This window comes from Symphalangus syndactylus, chromosome 10 (genome assembly GCF_028878055.3).
Source record: "Symphalangus syndactylus isolate Jambi chromosome 10, NHGRI_mSymSyn1-v2.1_pri, whole genome shotgun sequence".
NCBI lineage: Eukaryota > Metazoa > Chordata > Mammalia > Primates > Hylobatidae > Symphalangus > Symphalangus syndactylus.
The window spans coordinates 134,778,748-134,799,474 of NC_072432.2; the positions used below are offsets into that span (position 1 = coordinate 134,778,748).

General features: G+C 48.4%; 1 protein-coding gene across 5 annotated transcripts in view; it reads right to left on the bottom strand.

The window, feature by feature from the left end:
• Positions 1 to 3,439: 3,439 nt before the first annotated feature.
• The window catches only part of PLAT (plasminogen activator, tissue type), a 101,374-nt gene continuing 84,086 nt past the window's right edge, over positions 3,440 to 20,727 (bottom strand). For 3 of the 5 annotated variants that reach the window (XM_063610973.1, XM_063610974.1, XM_055296070.2), the window contains 12 exons: positions 20,395 to 20,437; positions 17,950 to 18,087; positions 16,921 to 17,031; positions 16,413 to 16,587; positions 14,027 to 14,118; positions 11,651 to 11,822; positions 10,872 to 10,957; positions 9,117 to 9,312; positions 8,869 to 9,005; positions 8,552 to 8,692; positions 7,523 to 7,689; positions 3,440 to 4,357 (listed from right to left, as the gene is read on the bottom strand). In XM_063610973.1, coding sequence (XP_063467043.1) covers positions 4,199 to 4,357; positions 7,523 to 7,689; positions 8,552 to 8,692; positions 8,869 to 9,005; positions 9,117 to 9,312; positions 10,872 to 10,957; positions 11,651 to 11,822; positions 14,027 to 14,118; positions 16,413 to 16,587; positions 16,921 to 17,031; positions 17,950 to 18,087; positions 20,395 to 20,437 — 1,617 coding nt within the window. In that variant the 3' untranslated portion in view covers positions 3,440 to 4,198. The remainder of the gene's footprint in view (positions 4,358 to 7,522; positions 7,690 to 8,551; positions 8,693 to 8,868; positions 9,006 to 9,116; positions 9,313 to 10,871; positions 10,958 to 11,650; positions 11,823 to 14,026; positions 14,119 to 16,412; positions 16,588 to 16,920; positions 17,032 to 17,949; positions 18,088 to 20,394; positions 20,438 to 20,727) is intronic. The other 2 variants (XM_055296072.2, XM_055296073.2) reach the window with 2 other exon arrangements.

Sequence of the window (20,727 nt, forward strand, 5' to 3'; positions counted from 1 at the left end):
GTTGGTGGGACAGGAAGTTGGTTGTATACATGTACTTTTCTCTGTGGCCGGTAGGTGGGGACTCCGTGCCATCAATACTCATTATTTCAATTGTTAGTTTTTTTTGTTTTTTTTGTGTGGGGGGTACGGAGTCTTGCACTGTTGCCCGGGCTGGTGTGCAGTGGCGGGATCTCGGCTCACTGCAATCTCCGCCTCCTGGGTTCAAGCGATTGTCCTGCCTCAGACTCCCGAGTAGCTAGGATTACAGGCGCCTGCCACCATGCCCAGCTAATTTTTTTTTTGTATTTTTAGTAGAGACAGGATTTCACTATGTTGGCCAGGCTGGTCTTGAGATCTGCCCGCCTCGGCCTCCCAAAGTGCTGGGATTACAGGCATGAGCCATTGCGCCTGGCCAACTGTTCGAATTTTTTTTTTTTTTTTGAGGTGGAGTCTCGCTCTGTCGCCCAGTCTGGAGTGCAGTGGCGCGATTTCGGCTCACTGCAAGCTCTGCCTCCCGGGTTCACGCCATTCTCCTGCCTCAGCCTCAGAATAGCTGGGACTACAGGAGCCCGCCACCATGCCCCACTGATTTTTTTTTTTTTTTTTTTTTTTTTAGTAGAAATGGGGTTTCACTGTGTTAGCCAGGATGGTCTCGATCTCCTGACCTCGTGATCCGCCCGCCTCTGCCTCCCAAAGTGCTGGGATTACAGGCGTGAGTCATCGCACCCGGCCCTGTTAAAATTTTTAAAAGGAAATTTGACCAGCCTGGCCAACATGGCAAAACCCATCTCTACTGAAAAATACAAAAATTAGCTGGGCCTGGTGGCGGGCGCCTGTAATCCCAGCTACTGGGGAGGCTGAGGCAGGAGAATCTCTTGAACCCAGGAGGCGGAGGTTGCAGTGAGCCGAGATCGCACCACTGCACTCCAGCCTGGGCAAAAAAAGTGAGACTCCATCTCAAAATAAAATAAAAGGACATTTAATTTCAAACTCTGAAACTTCCTCCAAGATCCTAAGTACTGAGGATTGCATGAGTCTTTGGCTTTTGAAGTTAAGTGGAACAAAAAGTTTTATGCACTTTTTGATAAACAGACGTGACTAGGGCTCTGAGAGGGTACAGTGTCACCATCCAAGAGTTCCTCTAGGTCTTCACCCAGTAAGAAGAGTTGCACAGGTACCTGGAGATCTTGTTCTCCTGGACTGTTACCATCTATTTGTGTTATTAACTATCTGGGAATAATGAGGAGATGTTTTAATTTCCCCTGACACCCATTCCCCGTAATGATGTGTTGCTCTTTGAGCGTGTTTTAGAATTTGCATCGCTGGGCTGGGGCCCTGTCTCTCATTAAGAGGCCTCTTCTGAGCGATTGTCTGTATCTACTCTGTGGTTCCAAGACTGCGTGGGAGAAATGCTGGGGCCTTTTTACCTCCCATTTCCATCCCCAGGGGCCTCACTGCCTCAGTTCATTTCATTAATCCTGAAGAAGAGCTTGTCCTGCAAAGGGAGAAGGGATGAAACCGGCTGAATTTCTGCTGGAGATTCAGTGGCTAGGGGTTCCTTCGTACTGGTCCTCAGTGTTTTTCTTCTTTTTTTCTTTCTTTTTTTTTTTTTCTAGACAGAGTCTTGCTCTGTCGCCCAGGGTGGAGTGCAGTGACACAATTTCGGCTCACTGCAACCTCTGCCTCCCAGGCTCAAGCGATTCTCCTGCCTCAGTGTTCCGAGTAGCTGGAGCCACAGGCGTGCACCACCACACCCAGCTAACTTTTGTATTTTAGTAGAGATGGGGTTTCGCCATGTTGGCCAGGCTAGTCTCGAACTCCTGGCCTCAAGTGATCCACCCACCTCAGCCTCCTAAAGTGCTGGGATTATAGGCATGAGCCACTGTTCCTGGCCTCAAACAATGTTTTTCTGAAATGGCTGAGATACACATCTGTCTAAAAAATTGTAGAACTTGCAAGTGAGCAGTCTGAAGTCAAGAAATCTGTGACTTAAGTCTCTGTGACCTGCATTTATTTACTGGCCTAGGGACTTCAACACTTCAGGGATGTCCCCCACTGCCTCCCCCACCCCAATCAAGCTCTTGGGCGTTAAAGAATCTCTTTCTTTTGTGAGTTTAAACGACTTTTCTTCCAAGAACCTCTAAACTGAGCAGTTCTGACAACTCCATCAGAGAAACGACCACCTTTCTCCTCTCTGAGGAGCTGTGTCAGCATATGCCCAACAGCAGCATTGCAGCATCCGATTTATTCTTGGAACTAGGATGTCAGCGAGAACAAAAGCTGCCAGGCAGCATCCAGGAATGGGGTTGCATCTCGCGAGTAGAAAGTAGTCTAAGAGGGCCGGGCGTGGTGGCTCATGCCTGTAATCCCAGCACTTTGGGAGGCTGAGGCGGGCAGATCACGAGGTCAGGAGATGGAGACCATCCTGGCTAACACGGTGAAACCCCGTCTCTACTACAAATACGAAAAATTAGCCGGGCGCGGTGGCGGGCACCTGTAGTCTCAGCTACTCGGGAGGCTGAGGCAGGAGAATGGTGTGAATCCAGGAGGCAGAGCTTGCAGTGAGCCAAGATAGCACCTGGGCAAAAGAGTGAGACTCCGTCTCAAAAAAAAAAAAAAAAAAAAAGTAGTCTAAGAGAAGCAGAATGCAACATTACTTAGATAACATACTTGTGTGGACTGGTTTAGGGGTTCTTTCTAATGAGCAGAAAATTAAGACAGAATGGGAAACAGATGGCCCAAATACCAGGTTCTAGGCCGAACCTACGGTTGGGATGTTGCTGTGTTAGCAAGGTCATGTGAGGTTCTTTCTCCCTATCCCCACAGCATTCCTCTCCTGCTGTCTGCTTGCTTGCCAGCCACCCCCTGGTTAATTTTCCTAAGGCATGCCCAGTTCCTCACTTTCCTGAGCACAATCTCCATGGCTCCTTGTTGCCTACAGAATTAAGTCAATTAAGTCCAAACTCAGTTTGGTGTTCAGATCCCCCATAATCTAAATTCCAGCCTATGTTCCTCTTCCTGAAGTTCACTTCAGACAAGCTCAACTCCTCATTTCTCCCTGTACTCCCCTCTCTTGGCCCTCTAGATATTCATACCTCCATGGAGAGTGCCTTTTCCACACCTGTCCACAGTACACATCTTACCCAGTTATTTTTTCCTTAAGATTCTATTTTTTCCTTAAGATTCCCCAATCCCTCTTGCAACTGAATTCTACTGCAAGTCTGCCCTTTTGTGGCCGGCTCCATTGTACCTTGGTACTTCTCTAAATGCCGTATCATCCCATCACACCAAACATCCCTGTCCCTCCTTTTCCCAGTCTGGAGCACCTAGCCCATTGCCTTATGTGTTACAGGTGTTGTGTATATGTTAAGCGAGTGAAGCAGAATTCCAAATGATTTTAAAATGTGCACATGAATAAGGAGTGGGATACAGCATCTATAACAAAACAATTCTACTCTGATTTTGGAAAAACCGTGAAAAATATATCTGAATTTATTAAGTACAGTATAAAACAGGGTTGTGGCAACAGAAAGTAAAAACTAACATGGATTGCTATAAATATGCTGAAGCCTAGTTGTTCAAATGATAGAATTCTCTCATGCTACTCTAAAGTTTATAAAGAAAAAGGATTTACACTTTACACTGTACACAAAAGGAATACCTTCTGAGAGCCGGGGAGTGGGGAAAGGGGAAGGAGACTTGATGTCAAGGGTGCTTTTGAGGAACATGACGGGCCGGCCAGCCTGCCCCAACTTTGAGGCCCTGCTGGGCTCTTGTGACTATAAATATACTGTCTGTTTCTAATGCAATCCGTCTTTCCTGAAAGATCTTGTTATCTTTTACTATTGAGACATGCTTTTATCTTTGTGGTCCTGTTTCCAAAGCTGCTCACGGTGACAGGTCAGGAAGTTGGGCTTTAGCTGAAAACAGGGTGGCATGGCCACTTTCTGCCCAGGGAGGAGGCATTCCTGTAGAGGCTAGTGTGCATTCATGTCTTCCCATCTGACAGAGTATCCTGAAATCAGACCAAGTCCTGAAAACTTCCAAAATGGGAAGTATCTGGGAAAATGCACTCTTCCCTCTCCTGTAGGGTCTCCTCCCGCTTCTGCGGTGTGGTGGGTCTGGAGAAGTCTATATAGAGAAGCACTCCGCCTTTGCAGTGTCTTCTGAAGAGGAAGAGGCGGGGTCTCATTTGCTTTGAGGGGTCGGGTGTTCCTGGTCACGGTCGCATGTTGTCATGAATCCAGTCAAGGTAGTTGGTAACCTTGGTGTACACACCCGGGACATCCTTCTGTCCACAGCCCAGGCCCCAGCTGATGATGCCCACCAAAGTCATGCGGCCATCGTTCAGACACACCAGGGGGCCTCCTGAATCGCCCTGCAAAGGAGATAGCAGGTTTGGCATTTGCAAAAAAAAAGCAGACTATCTGGAGAAAGTCAGTATGTGCAGCATGAACACTGTAACCTTCAGAATACAGCAGGCCCTTCAATAATATTCTATTCAATGTCATTTCATTATAACATTGATGAGGAAAACAAAAATCAATTCCTGTCTGGGGATACTGTCTGCCTGGGTTTTGTCCAGGTACCCCGGTTTCCTTCCACATCCCAAAGCTTGCACGTTAGGCCAACTGAGGATGTGTCTACGTGGGCCCAGTCTGAGTGAGTGTGGGTGTCAGTGGCTCTGCGATAGGATGGTGGCGTCTGTCCAGGGCTGGTCCCGCCTGGCACCCTGAGCTGCCAGGTGGCTCTGGCCACCCCCACCTGAGACCCTGAACTGGAATAAGCAGGTTGGAAAATGAATACAAAGTGTTGTAAAGTAAAAATCTGTCTAGTCTGTGATAAATACACGAATGAATGACGATAAACAGTGAGGTGTGGAGGCAGTCAGGGAGCCTGCCCTATTTGTGATTGTTTTTGAACTTCATGGTAGTAAGAGGTGTTCCTTACCATTTTTGCTTTGCAAACATTTATTCCCTGAATTAACCCACCACTATTATGACCACCATCACTCACTTATTCTCCAAAAGTTGGGTAAATAAATACCATGTTTGTTTTTATTAACCTTTCTTAAATGTATAGATCACATTTATTTCAATATTGAATGTTAGAAGTGTTTTGGATCTTTATTTAGAAGTTTGCTGATGTTTTTATGACTAGAAACATTGCCACAAGAACTTCAATCTTCTTTTTTTTTTTTTTTTTTGAGACGGAGTCTCACTCTGTCACCCACCCAGGCTGGAGTGCAGTGACGCAATCTCAGCTCACTGCAACCTCCACCTCCGGGGTTCAAGCAATTCTCGTGCTTACGGGCACGCACCACCACACCTGGCTAATTTTTGTGTTTTTAGTAGAGACAGGGTTTCACCATGTTGGCTAGGCTGGTCTCAAACTGCTGGTCTCGAACTCCTGACCTCAGGTGATCCGCCTGCCTCAGCCTCTCAAAGTGCTGGGATTATAGGCATGAGCCCTGCACCTGACCAACTCTTGTTTATATCAATTAGCTGGTGGTACAATTGGTTTTGGAATTAGCTGATGGTAAAATTGGTTTTGGAATTAGCTGATGGTACAGTTGGTTTTGGAATTAGCTGATGGTACAGTTGGTTTTGGAATTAGCTGATGGTACAATTGGTTTTGGAATTAGCTGATGGTCCAATTGGTTTTGGAATTAGCTGATGGTACAATTGGTTTTGGAATTAGCTGATGGTAAAATTGGTTTTGGAATTAGCTGATGGTACAATTGGTTTTGGAATTAGCTGATGGTACAATTGGTTTTGGAATTAGCTGATGGTACAATTGGTTTTGGAATTAGCTGATGGTACAATTGGTTTTGGAATTAGCTGATGGTACAATTGGTTTTGGAATTAGCTGATGGTACAATTGGTTTTGGAATTAGCTGATGGTACAATTGGTTTTGGAATTAGCTGATGATGGTACAATTGGTTTTGTTATGCGTCATTTCACCTACAGTTGCAGTTTATAAGAACCTATTTTTTCCAGGCATGCTGTTAAGTGGAGACTTACTGAAGAGTGGGTAAATTGTATCTCAGTTATCTTGGTCCTCTGGAGGATTAGGCTGTATCTATTCTGGTAAAGTACAGTTAATTACTCAAACGTTTCAGGCCTCAAAAACGCTAGCTTGGCTCCACCACTTACTAGCTGATGGCCTTAGACTAATCATGCTTCGGTTTTCTTATCTGTACCATAGAGATAATATTCATACTACCCGAAGAGTGGTTATGGCATTCAGTAGAAGAATGCATGAAAAGCACTGGAAGACATCTAGTAAAACTCTTGGTAATTGTTAGCTGTTCTTATATTGAATTAAAATGATTTGGTTTTGCTTTTAACTAAGCTTGCAGATAGATAATGGTTTCACTTTGGTACAACCTTTTTGTTTTTGGACTGTAAGTTGGTACAGCTGAGGTTTCTGAAGAAACCATTCAAAAAGAAACTAAATACTGTCATGGAATCAGAGGGGAAACCGCTGATATGACTGCCTTACAAAAACAAAGCCCACACATCCTTCAGCACCAGAGCCTGGCCTCACTTCTCTTTGTATCTCTTCTACCCCCAGCACCTAAAGGAGAGCTTGGCACGCTGCAGGCACTGAAATGTCTGAGGAAGATCAATTCCTTGGCTCTGTGTAGGTCTTAATATCAGCAGGCTGGCCTGTCCTCCCATACCCCAGTATCTGGCTAATCATGAAATATAAGTACTAATTCTGATAGGATGCCTACACAAAGGACCTCAAATAGTGTGCTTTCCCAGGGTATCAGGGCTGAATGTGAGTTTTGAAAACTTCTTTCTCATATCATCTAGATCCTGCTTCCCAGTAAGTTGCCTTTCTGCCTTCTCCTTCTACAAAGCAGACTCCAATTCTCTAGCACCAACAGAGGCAAACATTTCTTTTCTTTTTTTTTTTTTTTTTTTTTTGAGATCGAGTTTCACTCTTGTTGCCCAGGCTGGAGTGCAATTGTGCAATCTCGGCTCACTGCAACCTCTGCCTCCCGGGTTCAAGCGATTCTCCTGCCTCAGCCTCCCGAGTAGCTGGGATTACAGGCATGTGCCACCATGCCAGGCTAATTTTGTATTTTTAGTAGAGATGGGGTTTCTCCATGTTGGTCAGGCTGGTCTTGAACTCCTGACCTCAGGTGAGCCTCCCGCCTCAGCCTCCCAAAGTGCTGGGATTACAGGCATGAGCCACCACACCAGGCTGTGGCAAACGTTTCTTAATTGTGTGGCTCTCTCCATCACTTCAATAGTCAATCAACTGCCTGGGCTGAAAGGAAATCCTGTATAGGCGGAGTTGCCTGTGCAGATCCTGGGGAAATTTCCTGCAGTTTAGAATTCTTAGGTTTAGGAGACTGATCTTCCTCCAGTTGCTTTATTCTCTGAGGCCCTCATCTAGAATCCCCAGGCGTATCACTAAGAGGAAATCACTCTACTCTGGTGATAACTTTTTTCCTTGGTGAAGAACCTGTTGTCCCAGGGGCATTTTCCCCTGGGTTGTGCCCAGCATGGGCGCGCCATTCCTGGTTACCTGGCAGGCGTCGTGCAGGTTCGCCTGGGGCCCGCCACTCCGAGTGTCTCCAGCACACAGCATGTTGTCGGTGACCGTTCTGTTAAGTAAATGTTGTGATGTGCAGCGGCTGGATGGGTACAGTCTGACATGAGCCTCCTTCAGCCGCTCCGAATAGAAAGGAGACACTGAAAGGGGAGAACCATCATATGGTTTTAGGGAAAGTTATTTATAAACCTTTTTGAAAGAGAAAGCCAAATTTTCCAATAATAGCTAACATTGATCAAGATTCAACATGTATTAGCTCGAATCCTATGATACTGCCGGTATTTTATCGTTTTGACCCACAAAAACAGCAGAATTCTGGGACTGAACCCACAGCCCCTCCGTAGTGGCACTGCTGATGCTTTGGACCAGGCAGGTCCCTGTTGTGGAGGACGGGGACAGTCCTGAGCCCTGCAGTGTGCAGCATCCCTGGCTGCACTCACTGAAGGCCGGTGTTAACCCTCACCCTGAACTGTAACAACCAAAAACGTCTCCAGACCTCGCCAAACGTTTCCTGGTGGACAAAATCACCCCAGCTGACAACCATTCGTTCAATATTATCTCCTTTAACCCTCCTAATCTAATTAGGGAGATATTTCTATCTCCACTTTACCAATGAGGAAACTGAGGCTGGGAGCAGTTCAAAATAAAAATCCATGTCCGCGGTCACACAGCTCAGCAAGTGGGATTTGAAATCAGGTCTGTGCAGCTCCAGCTTCCCAGAACCCACACGCTTAGCGACTGTACTCCACTTCCTACTCAGAACCTTCCCAACACCTGCAGCACTTCGAGGCCCTCATACTGTTGTGTCCTTTCCTGGCCTGCAGTGTCCCTGTGAGGCAGAGACAGCAGAGACCGGCCCCCACGGCACAGGGAGACGGGACTGGCGTCAGTGCCTGACCCGGGGCTGGAACTTCGCTCTCCTGACCCCATTTTCCTCTGGTGGACCGCAGCCTCCCCTGCTGTCCCGCAGACAGGATGGGACTGAGACTTCCTTCCACTTACAGGCCTCATGCTTGCCGTATCCCGAGAGCTCACACTCCGTCCAGTCCGGCAGCTGCAGGTCCGCCGGGGGAAGGCACACAGTGCGGACCACGCTGCTCTCCTGGGCACAGCGGGAGGAATCCGATTTCAGCTGCAGCAGCGCTGGAGGGAGAAAGGAGGAGTGAGCTGGCGTGAGGGCCGCGTCCCTGGGAGGCGAGGAACACGCAGGAGGGGCAGGGGCTGGAGGAGGAGGCCCGCGTGTGTAAACACAGGTGAGTGCATGTGGGTGTGTTGTGTGATCTGAGTGTGAACTGGAGCTGGGAATGACGAGCTCTTACCAATGTCATTGTCGTAAGTGTCATCATCGAATTCCTTATGGACAATGTATTTTTCTACTTCAAATTTCTGCTCCTCCTCGCCAGGGACCACCCGGTATGTTCTGCCCAAGATCACCGTCAGGTGGTGGGGCGGAAACCTGGTGGAGAAACAGCCTTAGAATGCTATTTTTGCTGTGGGATTTCCCCTAAAGGGCTTGGTTTCTAGGCGTTAGAGGGTGGAAAAACCAACTGGGTTTCCGAGCCCCTACCTCTCCTGGAAGCAGTGGGCGGCGGAGAGAATCCAGCAGGAGCTGATGAGTATGCCCCCGCACAGGAACCGCTCTCCGGGCAGCCTCTTGTGCTTGGCAAAGATGGCGGCCTGCCAGGGGTGGGAGGCGATGTCGGCAAAGAGCCCTCCTTTGATGCGAAACTGAGGCTGGCTGTACTGTCTCAGGCCGCAGGTGGCTGGGGAGGAAAGGACGAGGAGGCCGTCAGACCCACAGGCCTCCTGCACGTGTGTAGGTAGAGTGAGGGGCCATCTGCACGGCTGTAAAACCACAACTTTCACTTGGTGGGATCAGCATGCTGAGTGTTGTCCATACATTCTCTTTAGTTCCCACAGCGATGAGTTTCAAGAGGCGGAGATGTTTTTGCCCAAGGTTGCAATGGCACCTGGATTAGTTCCCAAGTATGTTTGACTTCAAAACTGGGGATCTGCCATCCTTCATTCCTTCTAATGTTTTCCTACAGCCATTTCCTGGCCTAAGAAATAAAGGATTGCAGCTTCCTTCTGAGGAATGTCTGCTCATTTCTTTTCCATCTGCCCAACCTTACCCATGCTTCAAGGCCCAGGTACAATCCTGCCTCCTTGCAAAGCTTTCCTGGTACGTCCCCACCTGCTCAGCTCTGAGGAGCTTAGGGACATGGACCACTGAGGACTCATACTAATGCCCTTGGGTGTGAGTTAGCTGGTGGTCTGTGTCTCATCGTCCCAGCTGGACTTGTGTTCCTTGGGGAACATTCTGGCTGATCTGTGTCCACAGGAGCTGATTAATAACCTACTCTCTGGCCATTTCCAAACTAAAGTTTCATTTTTTAACAATATGCACCAACTTGAATCTCCTGTCTCTCACCCACATCATGAGCCAGCTCCCCTGTGTGAAATAGGTCAGCAGGAAACGTGGAAGATCTCACAGCAGAAGTACATGCCTTGGGGTCAGAGGGCATGAGGGCAGGCCCTAGCTTTACCTCCCAGCGCCCAGTGAGCTTGGGCAGGCCACCTGGCGTCTGGGAGACTGCTTCCTACTCAGTAAACTGGAGGTAGGAAGACTACCTCCACCACGCTGTTGGACGAATGTGGTGAAGGCATTTTATTATCTTTTTTTTTTTTTTTTTTTTTTGAGACAGAGTCTCGCTCTGTCGCCCGGGCTGGAGTGCAGTGGCGCAATCTCGGCTCACTGCAAGCTCCGCCTCCTGGGTTCACGCCATTCTCCTGCCTCAGCCTCCGAGTAGCTGGGACTACAGGCGCCCGCCACCACGCCCGGCTAATTTTTTTGTATTTTTTAGTAGAGACGGGGTTTCACCGTGGTCTCGATCTCCTGACCTCGTGATCCGCCCGCCTCGGCCTCCCAAAGTGCTGGGATTACAAGCGTGAGCCACCGCGCCCGGCCGAAGGCATTTTATTATCTAAGGAGCCATGCATGCGAGGCCTCCTCCTCATTCCCCATTACTCTCAGCATCACCAATAGAGGCGTCTAGAGAGAGCGGGGAGAGTCTACTGACTTCTCAGAGAGGTTGCTGTGTTCTTTTCTTTCTTCTCGCCCCTTCCGACCACCCCCATGCATGGGACATGGACACCCGCCCACCCACCATGGCTTCAGTCATGGAAGCCCCCTCCCCACCCAGCCTGGAAGTCTGGTAGGCACACAGTCTGCACCAGACAGCCATGAAGGCCTAGAAAGTGGCGAGGAGATGGTGAAGAAGGGAGACCAGGTGCAGGGAGGCAGCCGGGGCCCAGCCCTTACAGCAGGAGGGCACATCACAGTACTCCCACGTCAGCCTGCGGTTCTTCAGCACATGACACCAGGGCTTGGCATCCCCATCAGGATTCCTAAATGATAAGAGAGTTTAAGGTTTCCTTTTTATCTTCTTATTTTTTAATTTTTGTAGAGATGGGGTCTTGCCATGTTGCCCGGGCTGGTCTTAAACTCCTGGGCCCAAGAGATCCTCCTGCCTCAGCCTCCCAAAGTGCTGGGATTACAGGCATGCACCACCACACCAGGCCAGGAGTTTAAGGTTTTCAATCCCATTTTCAGTCACATCACAGGCCATGTAAGAGTAGAAGACTCAGTAAACCAGTGAAAACCACTGAGCTGGGAGGGAGGACGCCAAGTTCATCTTGACTTTGTGGCACACCCCCACCCTAGGAGAACTTCTCTTTAACTATGTTATCCAATCAGCAATGTAGTGTTCTAATCTCATAGGGTTGTCGGACAGAACTGTGAGCTGTCGTGTTATGGAACTCTTACAAATCATTGGAATAAAGATGTCATGAGAACGGCCGAGGACTAAATGGTTACAGGCCAGGACCCTTAACTTGGGATTTAGGTTGGAAAACTGGCAGACCTTGCTTTTCACAATACGTGTTATTCTAGCAAGTGAAGAGGTTGGACTAGATAATATCCATGGGTGCTTCCCACGCACTGGGTCTGTCATGCAACTTGAGGCATTGGATCTTCCCCCATCTCATACCCTAATCCCACGTTCTGCCAAGACCTGAACCCCCCGCCCCTGTGCTACCTACCGGCAGTAATTATGTTTGCCCAGGCCCAGTGCCTGGGCGTTGGGGTTCTGTGCTGTGTAAACCTTGCCTATCAGGATCATGGAATTCCACGGGAGGCAGGAGGCACCCAACTCGGTGAGGCTGTGCGTGCCACGGTAGGCTAACCCATTCCCAAAGTAGCAGTCACTGTTTCCTAGAAGAAAAGAATTCTCAAACTGAAACAAAAACAAATTCTGAAGCATGCAAGTCAGGGCTGGGACTTGAAGTGGAGCTGCCGGCTGGGAAAGCTGGAGGCCGCTAGCCCGGCACTGAGAAGAGTGTAACACCTCACACTTCCCCTTTTGTTGCCCAGGCTGGAGTGCAATGCGCGATCTCGGCTCACTGCAACCTCCACCTCCCGGGTTCAAGCGATTCTCCTACCTCAGCCTCCTGAGTAGGTGGGGTTACAGGCATGCGCCACCATGCTAGGCTAATTTTGTATTTTTAGTTGAGACAGGGTTTCACCATGTTGGCCAGGCTGGTCTTGAACTCCTGACCTCAGGTGATCTGTCCGCCTCAGCCTCCCAAAGTGCTGGGAGTACAGGTGTGAGCCACCGTGCCCGGCCTGAGCCTTTTTCCCCCTCTTTGAGTCCTTTTACTTAGAGATGGCAAGAGGGTTTCATCTCCACTGGAAGTGGCTCCCTAGATTGCTATGTTGAGAGAGAGTCTGGGGGCATCTTCAGGTTCAGCAGGAAGGCTGCTACGTTCCATGAGTGGGGGCTGTTTCTGAAGCTGCTTTAAAAGCCGGTAGGGGTTTCCTTGTGTTACTTAACAGGCTGCAGTGAACCAAGGTGCTTCAGTGGGGCTGGGGTGGGGGTTATTTCTCAGACTGTGTCTGCCAGTGTCCTGAGGATCTGATGATGGGCTTGGGAAGGAGGAGGGTATGAGCCAGAGAGTGCTGCCTATTTTCATCTATTTCCCCCGTTTTTCCATTTTTTTCTCCCCACCTGAAACTGACAAAGCATACCTCTATAAATAAATACCATAAATGCAAGGGATTTTCAAGATTATCTAGATCTGCGAGTCCTCATACAGACCAGACCATGGGGGATGGGGAGGATGCTGTAGAGTGACCGTAAAGTCTTCAGAGTCACAGACATCACCCGTGGACCTAGGCACTGAATGCATATAGCTGGTGCGTGTTTATATATATATCATATATAAATTTAATATATGTATATTATATATATATATATATATACACACACACAAACACATATTTATGTATTTATTTTGAGGCAGGATCTCACTGTCACCCAGGCTGGAGTGCAGTGGCACAATCATTGCTCACTGTGGCCTCAACCTCCTGGGCTCAAGCGATCCTCCCATCTGAGCCTCCCAAGCAGCTGGGACCATTGGCACGAGCCACCACACCTGACTGATTTTTGTATTTTTTGTAGAGATGGAGTCTCACTTTGTTGCCCAGGCTGGTCTCAAACTCCTGGGCTCAAGTAGTTCTCCCGCCTCAGCCTCCCAAAGTGCTGGGATTATAGACACGAGCCACTGCACCTGGCCCATATATATTTAGAACTTAAAAAAAATCTTTCATAGTGCTGTGATAAATGTGATAAATAACGTAATGATTTGTACAAGCACCACTGAATTCATAGTACCTTTCTGTAACTTAGCATTTCAATTTTTTCTTTTTTTTGAAACAGTTTTTTGTTCTATCACCCAGGCTGGAGTGCAGTGGCATGATCTCGGCTCACTGCAACCTCCATCTCCCAGGTTCAAGCAATTCTCCTGCCTCAGTCTCCTGAGTAGCTATGATTGCAGGTGCCCGCCACCACACCCGGCTAATTTTTGTATTTTTAGTAGAGACAGGGTTTTACCATGTTGGCCAGGCTGGTCTCAAACTCCTGATCTCAGATGATCCGCCCGCCTCAGCCTCCCAAAGTGCTGGGATTATAGGAATAAGCCACTGCACCTGGTCTTGTAACTTAATATATTTTTTTTTCAATTTTGGAAGTTTTTTTTTTTTTTTTTTTTTTGCATTAAAAGGTTTGAGAGGGAGCGAAAGAGAGAGAAAGCCCCATTTACCTATTAATCAAAAAAGGGAGACTCTCCATTCATTCTCAAAAGGACTGAAAACCACTGATTCAGCCCCATCCTCTCCTCCATAGAGGAGGAAATTGAGGGTCAGAGTGTGAGGAGATCAGCTCCAGGTCAGACAAATAGCCAGTCAGAGGCCAAGCCCAGGCACAGACCTAAGTCCTGTCCTTCTTTCCTCTGCAACAAAAATGACTCACTCCTGGCCTCCCTCTTTCTCCCCTCAGGTGCAGGAGGGCTGTCGGCCTGTCCTCCTGGACTCTCCTCCCCCAGGGACGCTCAGGGAAAGGCGGTGTGGCTGCCACTTACCCTTGGAGCAGGCGGGGGTGCTGCAGAACTCTGAGCTGTACTTCCCCGCCTTAAAGACGTAGCACCAGGGCTTTGAGTCTCCGTCTGGGTTTCTGAAAAATCAGACAAGGGGAGGGCCAGGGTAGGTCAAAGGCGAAGCCTCTTCTCTAGGACCCAAGGACTTTGGTATCCTTTTCTGGAGGAATGGGGAGTGATTTTTTTTTTTTTTTTTTTTTTTTTACAGAGTCTCGCTCTTTCTCCCAGGCTGGAGTGCAGCGGCACATCTCCACTCACTGCAACCTCTGTTTCCTGGGTTTGGGCAATTCTTCAGCCTCAGCTTCCCGAGTAGCTGGGATTACAGGTGCCTGCCACCATGTCTGGCTAATTTTTGTATTTTTAGTAGAGACAGGGTTTCACCATGTTGGCCAGGCTGGTCTTGAACTCCTGACCTCAGGTGATCCACCCGCCTTGGCCTCCCAAAGTGCTGGGATTACAGGCGTGAGCCACCACGCCCAGCCGGGAGTGCATTTTTGATTGTACACTGGTAGTTGTATCATGTTAGGCAGGAGTATGATTTTGTTCCTGTGTTTACTTGGAGGTGAAGGATGGTTTAAGGAGATGCACGTGGGTGCCAAGCTGACAAGGTGTGGACTGGAATAGTCTTATATGTCAACTTGGCCAGGCTGTGGCACCCAGTCAGTTAACCAAACATTCATTTAGGAGTTGTGAAAGTGTTTTATAGATGTGGTTAATATCTACAGCCAGTTGACTTTAGAAAAGGAAACTGTCCTAGATAATGTAGTTGGGCCTCGTCCAATCACTTAAAGGCCTTAAGAGCAAATACGAGGTTTCCTGAATAAGAAATTCTGCCTTAAGACAGCAGCCTCAGCTTCTGCCTGCACTTCCAGCCTGGCTTACCTACACGTTTCAGACTTGCCAGCCCCCACGATCCCGTCAGCCAGTTCCTTAACATAAATGTCTATCTATCCAGTGTGAAAGGAAAATAAATCTCGGGACCCCAACATCAGTGAGGCAAGGGAAATGTCAAGCCAGGAACTACATCAGGCAAACCTGCCTCTCATTTATTCCTCAATAAGATAGCTGCAAAGTTTTGTTTTTTGTTTTTAATTCCCTGCAAGGACATTCCTTGCAGGCCTAAAGGTCTTTACCCTAAAACAGTTTTGTTGACTCTCACCTTGGCATTGTAAATGGATCGCTTATCTTCCCAGGTGCAGGACAGAAAGTCATCCCTCTGCTCACCTGAGACAAATGCATATCTGATTGCCTCCTCTGCCCTATTGTTTATGTAAAAATGCAGATCAACTGAGCCAGACTCAATTATGTGTTCAGTGAAAAGCTGATCAAGGACTCAGAATACAGCCTTTTGTCTCTTATCTACCTATGGCCTGGAAGCTCTTGCTTCGAGTTATCCCAACTTTCCAGACCAAACCGATGTACATCTCACACATGTTGATTGATGTCTCATGACTCCCTAAAACATCTAAAGGCAAGCTGTGCCCTGACCACCTTGGGCACATGTCCTCAGGACCACCTGAGGCTGTGTCACGGGGGTGTCCTTAACCTTGGCAAAATCAACTTTCTAAATTGGTTGAGACCTGTCCCAGATATTTTGGGTTCACACACATTTTCTCTCTATCTCTCTCTCCTCTCTCTCTATCTCTCTCTCTCTATCACCTATCAATCTATCATCTCTCTATCATCTATCATCTTACACCTACTATCTATCTATCATCTATGTATCTATCATCTATGTATCTAATCTATCAACCATCTATCAATCTATCATCTATCATCTATCCATCTATCATCTATTTATCATTATCTATCTATCATCTACGTATCATCTATTTAATCTATCATCTATCAATCATATATCATCTATCAATCTATCATCTATGTATCTATCATCTATTTATCTTTCTAATCATCTATCAATCTATCATCTATCACCTATCATCTATCTATCATCTATCCATCTATCATCTATCATCCGTCTACCATCTATCATTTATGTATCTATCATCTATTTTTCTAATTTATCTATCAATCATCTATCAATCTACCATCTATCACCTATCATCTATCTGTCATCCATCTATCATCTATCCATCTATCATCTATTTATCATCTATCATGTATGTATCATCTATTTATCTAATCTATCACCTATCAATCATCTATCATCTATCAATCTATCATCTATCACCTATCATCTATCATCTGTCTATCATCAATCCATCTATCATCTATTTATCATCTGTCTGTCCATCCATCCATCCTCTATTGGTTATGTTTCTTGGGAGAACCCTGATGGATCTGACAGAATCTTTCCCCAGCTGTAGCAGCTTCTCACAGGGGGAATCCCTCCTTGGGGATGTGCCCTCACCTGCAGTAGTTGTGGTTCCCCAGGCCCAGCCTGATGGCGTCTGGCCTCCGCCCGCTGTAGGGCTTCTGGGCCAGTGCGCTGCTGTTCCAGTTGGTGCACTCGGCGCCGCTCTCCGCTGTGCTCCACATGCCCCTGTAGCTGATGCCCTGGTCCTCGTAGCACGTGGCCGTGGTATCTGACGGAGAGCAGGGCATGGATGCCTCACATGGGAATCCCCTTTCATTCAGCCCTCAGGAGGCTCCCCTCTCTGCCCTGTCCTCCCCCAGGCCTGATGCAGGCTGGCTTGGAAGCCACAGGCTGGGTGGCAAGGGTGCCAGCCTGGATTCAGGGTCACACCTAGGCTCTGCCTGCTGCCTGGCACTGTGCTTCCTGACCCATGGCAGAAGCGCCTTCCCTATCTCTGGCCCCCACCCCTGGCCCTGCCATCGCACCCTGCCTTTCCTTCCGGGGGCGGGGGAGACTCAGGAGGTGGGATTTCAGCTCGTCTCACATGCTCCCACCTACTCACCTATTTCACAGCACTTCCCAGCAAATCCTTCGGGGCACTGGCACACGAAATCTGAGAAGTACAGGGCCTGCTGGCAGGTGCCCCCGTTGAAACACCTTGGCTCGCTGCAACCTGTCAAGTATAAACAAGGAAGCCCCTAATGACAGCCTCCCTCTGTGTGCTCGGGCCATGGTTCCAGGAGCCCTGTCTACCACAATCCACACACACTCAAGTCCCACAGCATGGAACATGCGTGTACAAGTTCTGCATCCTACAAATATTGTTTTCATCCTGCCTTTGATTTGAAAAAAATCCATACATAAGTGGACCCTGCAGATCAGACAAGTGTTGTTCAAGGGTCCCCTGTACTTTCAAAGCAGCTCCAAGGATGATGTGAGTTAAAATATTAAGAATGTGCTCTACGTGCCAGGCACTGTTGTACAGTCTACAGAAATTAGCTAATTTAATCCTCACAGCAAACCATGAAGTGTGTACTATTATTCTCACCTCTTTACAGATGAGGAAACTGAGGCAAGCGGGCATTTGCCGGAGGTCATTTGGTCTCGCTCCCTTTCCTGCTCTTACCTTCACCTCCACCTAAGGCTGAACAGGCCTGGAGGCTCCTTTTGAAGATTGAACTTGCAGTGGACCATGAAAGACAGGGCTCATGAGACTGGACCCCTGAACTGGAAGCCTCAGCTTGAAGTCGATTTGTACTGGGCTTTTCTGTGTTTTTGTTTTTGTTTGTGTTGTTTTGTTTTGTTTCAGAGATGGGGGCTTGCCCTGTCACCGAGGCTGAAGTGCAGTGGCGCAATCATAGATCACTGCAGCCTCCAACTCCTGGGCTCAAGTGATCCTTCTGCCTCAGCCTCCCAAGTAGTTGGGACTACATACCAGGTCTGGCTAATTTTTTTATTTTTTGTAGAGACAGGGGAGTTGCTATGTTGCCCAGATTGGTCTTGGACTCCCGGGCTCCAGCGATCCTCCCACCTTGGCCTCCTAAAGTGCTGGGATCTCAGGCACGCACCACCTCCCAGCCTCAGTACATACTTTTGACAGGCACTGAGTGGCACTGTGCCCTGCCGCTGTTGCACCAGCAATATTCCACCCGGTTGCTTCTGAGCACGGGGCGCAGCCATGACTGATGTTGCTGGTATATCGTCTGCGTTTTTTCATCTCTGCAGATCACTATGAGAAAAGACAGGCCAGCCTCATCAGAGTATGACTCAAAATGAAATGCCTCACCACCCTTGCACCTACTGAGAAAACTCCCTCACTTGTTTTCTATAGACTGCGTTGCATACTCCCTTACTGAAGAGACACAGCTGGAAGACAACAAGATAACCAATACTGGCCGAACACGGTGACTGATGCCTGTAATCCCAGCACTTTGGGTGGCCGAGGTGGGCGAATCACTTGAGGTCAGGAGTTCGAGACCAGCCTGGCCAACATGGTGGAACCCTATCTCTACTAAAAATACAAAAATTAGCCAGGCATGGTGGCAGGCGCCTGTGATCCCAGCTACTCAGGAGGCTGAGGCAGGAGTATTGCTTGAACCCAGGAAGTGGAGGTTGCAGTGAGCCGAGATTGTACCACTGCACTCCAGCCTGGGCGACAGAGAAAGACTCCATCTCAAAATAAAATAAAATAAAATAAATTTGCATTTCTTTTCTGAGTGCCATTGAGTATCTTCTCATATGATTTATTTATTTTATTTATTATTTATTTATTATTATTATTTTTGAAACAAAGTCTCACTCTGTCACCCAGGCTGGAGTGAAGTGGCGCGATCTTGGCTCACTGCAACCTCCACCTCCCGGGTTCAAGTGATTCTCCTGCCTCAGCCTCCCGAGTAGCTGGGATTACAGGTGCCCACCCAGCTAATTTTTGTATTTTTGGTAGAGACGGGGTTTCACCATATTGGACAGGCTGGTCTCGAACTCCTGATCTCAAGTGATCCACCCGCCTCGGTTTCCCAAAGTGCTGGGATTACAGGCATGAGCCACCATGCCCAGCCTAATTTTTTCTTTTCTTTTCTTTTTCTTTTTCTTTTTTTTTTGAGGGTCTCTGTCACCCAGGCTGGAGTCCAATGGTGCTATCTTGGCTCACTGCAACCTCTACCTCCCAGGCTCAAGCAGTCCTCCTGCGTCAACCTCCCAAGTAGCTGGGACTACAAGTGCATACCATCACACCCAGCTAATTTTTAAATTTTTTTGTAGAGGCAGGGTGGGGCGGGGGAGGCAGAGGGGTCTCACTATGTTGCCCATGCTGGTCTTGAACTCCTGGGCAAAAAGCCATCCTCCTGGATCTGCCTCCTAAAGTGCTGGAGTTACAGATGTGAGCCATTGCACCTGGACTTGTTCTCATTGTAATTCACCAAAAAATATATATATGCATAACTGTCTACCAGAGTTTTTTATCCACATAAGTATTACCACACAGAAATGATGCATTTTTGGCCCCAAAGAAAATTGACGTTTTAGTCTTTGCAGAAAATGTGCTACTTCTCCAAGTATTTTTGGCATAATGAAAATAGTTGAAGTATTCCCATTAATATTTTCATGCCATCTTTCTGTTTTCAAGCCAGAATGCCAACTTAAAAAACAACAACTTTACTTTCAATTAATTAAAGAAGTAGCACGTGCCCACTGTAAGTCAGACCCTTCCTGCTTCTGAGGTCACTGAGGCCAGGATACCCTGGTAGGAAGCAGGGTGCCATCCAACAACGAAGGCATCAAGAGCTGAGGCGTGACTCACTCTGGGGAGCGAGTCACCCTTTTTAACACCTTTACAAAGGGTATTGCAGAGTCTTCCAGACTCAAAGAAACTGGGTCGTGAAGGAGGGAAATTGAGGGCCTAAGTTGGTAGTTTTGGACCTGAAGCTGGGCCTCGCATTCCTCAGCCTTCTAGAGTCAACTCTAGATGTGGACTTAGAGACCCCACCATGTCTAGGGGTTGCCTGGGTGGGACATCCCGGTTGGGACATCCCGGTTGGATCAACAGAGGGAAATGGATACACAGGGATGTTGTTACCAAAGCTGCCGGTGCACTGTGGTGGGATCACAGCCTAGGATGAGACCCAGAGCGTGGGGCTGGCCTCGGCCATGACTGCCCTGGCCCTGCTGCTGGTGGCTGTGTGGCCCCGGGCAAGCCACTTGCTCTCTCCTGGGCTCTGCCTTCTGATCTGCATAACCAGGACCTTGGGCCAGTGGCCTCCCCCCTCAGCCCCCGCTAGGTTGTGATCCCTGACAGCCTGGCTCCTTGTTGGGGGACACCTGTTTCTGCTCCCCTCAGAATCAGAACCCGCCCAGTGGCCGCAGCTGATGGGAGAATGGTGCCGACACAGGCATCTCTGTAGAATCATGCTGCAATGGCACTGTCACACCGTAGGCAGGTGGTGGGTGGAAGAAGGCAGGTGGTGGGTGGGTGACGCACCCTGCACCCCACCCTGCCTCCCGCCCCCATGACCCCATGCACCCCTCAGCTTCACCCGACCTTGGTAAGATCTGGCTCCTCTTCTGAATCGGGCATGGATTTCCTGCGAAGAAACCAGAGGTGGAGGAAGGATCAGCACATGCCAGGTGTACTAAGAGTAAAGGCGGCCAACCCAGAAGCCCACATGAACCTGCCGGCCAGATACCCCTGCTCAGAGACCCCTCAGGTAACTGGCCCAAGTGAAAGTCCATCTCCTGCCTCCTAGTCCAATTCTTCCTCTCCTTCCTGACTGGCTCTGTCCAGAAGAGCTTTCTGCATGGTGGAAATGTTTTCTGTCTGTGCTGTCCACGACAGAAGCCACACAGGGCCACCGAGTGCTTTGAATGTGGCCAG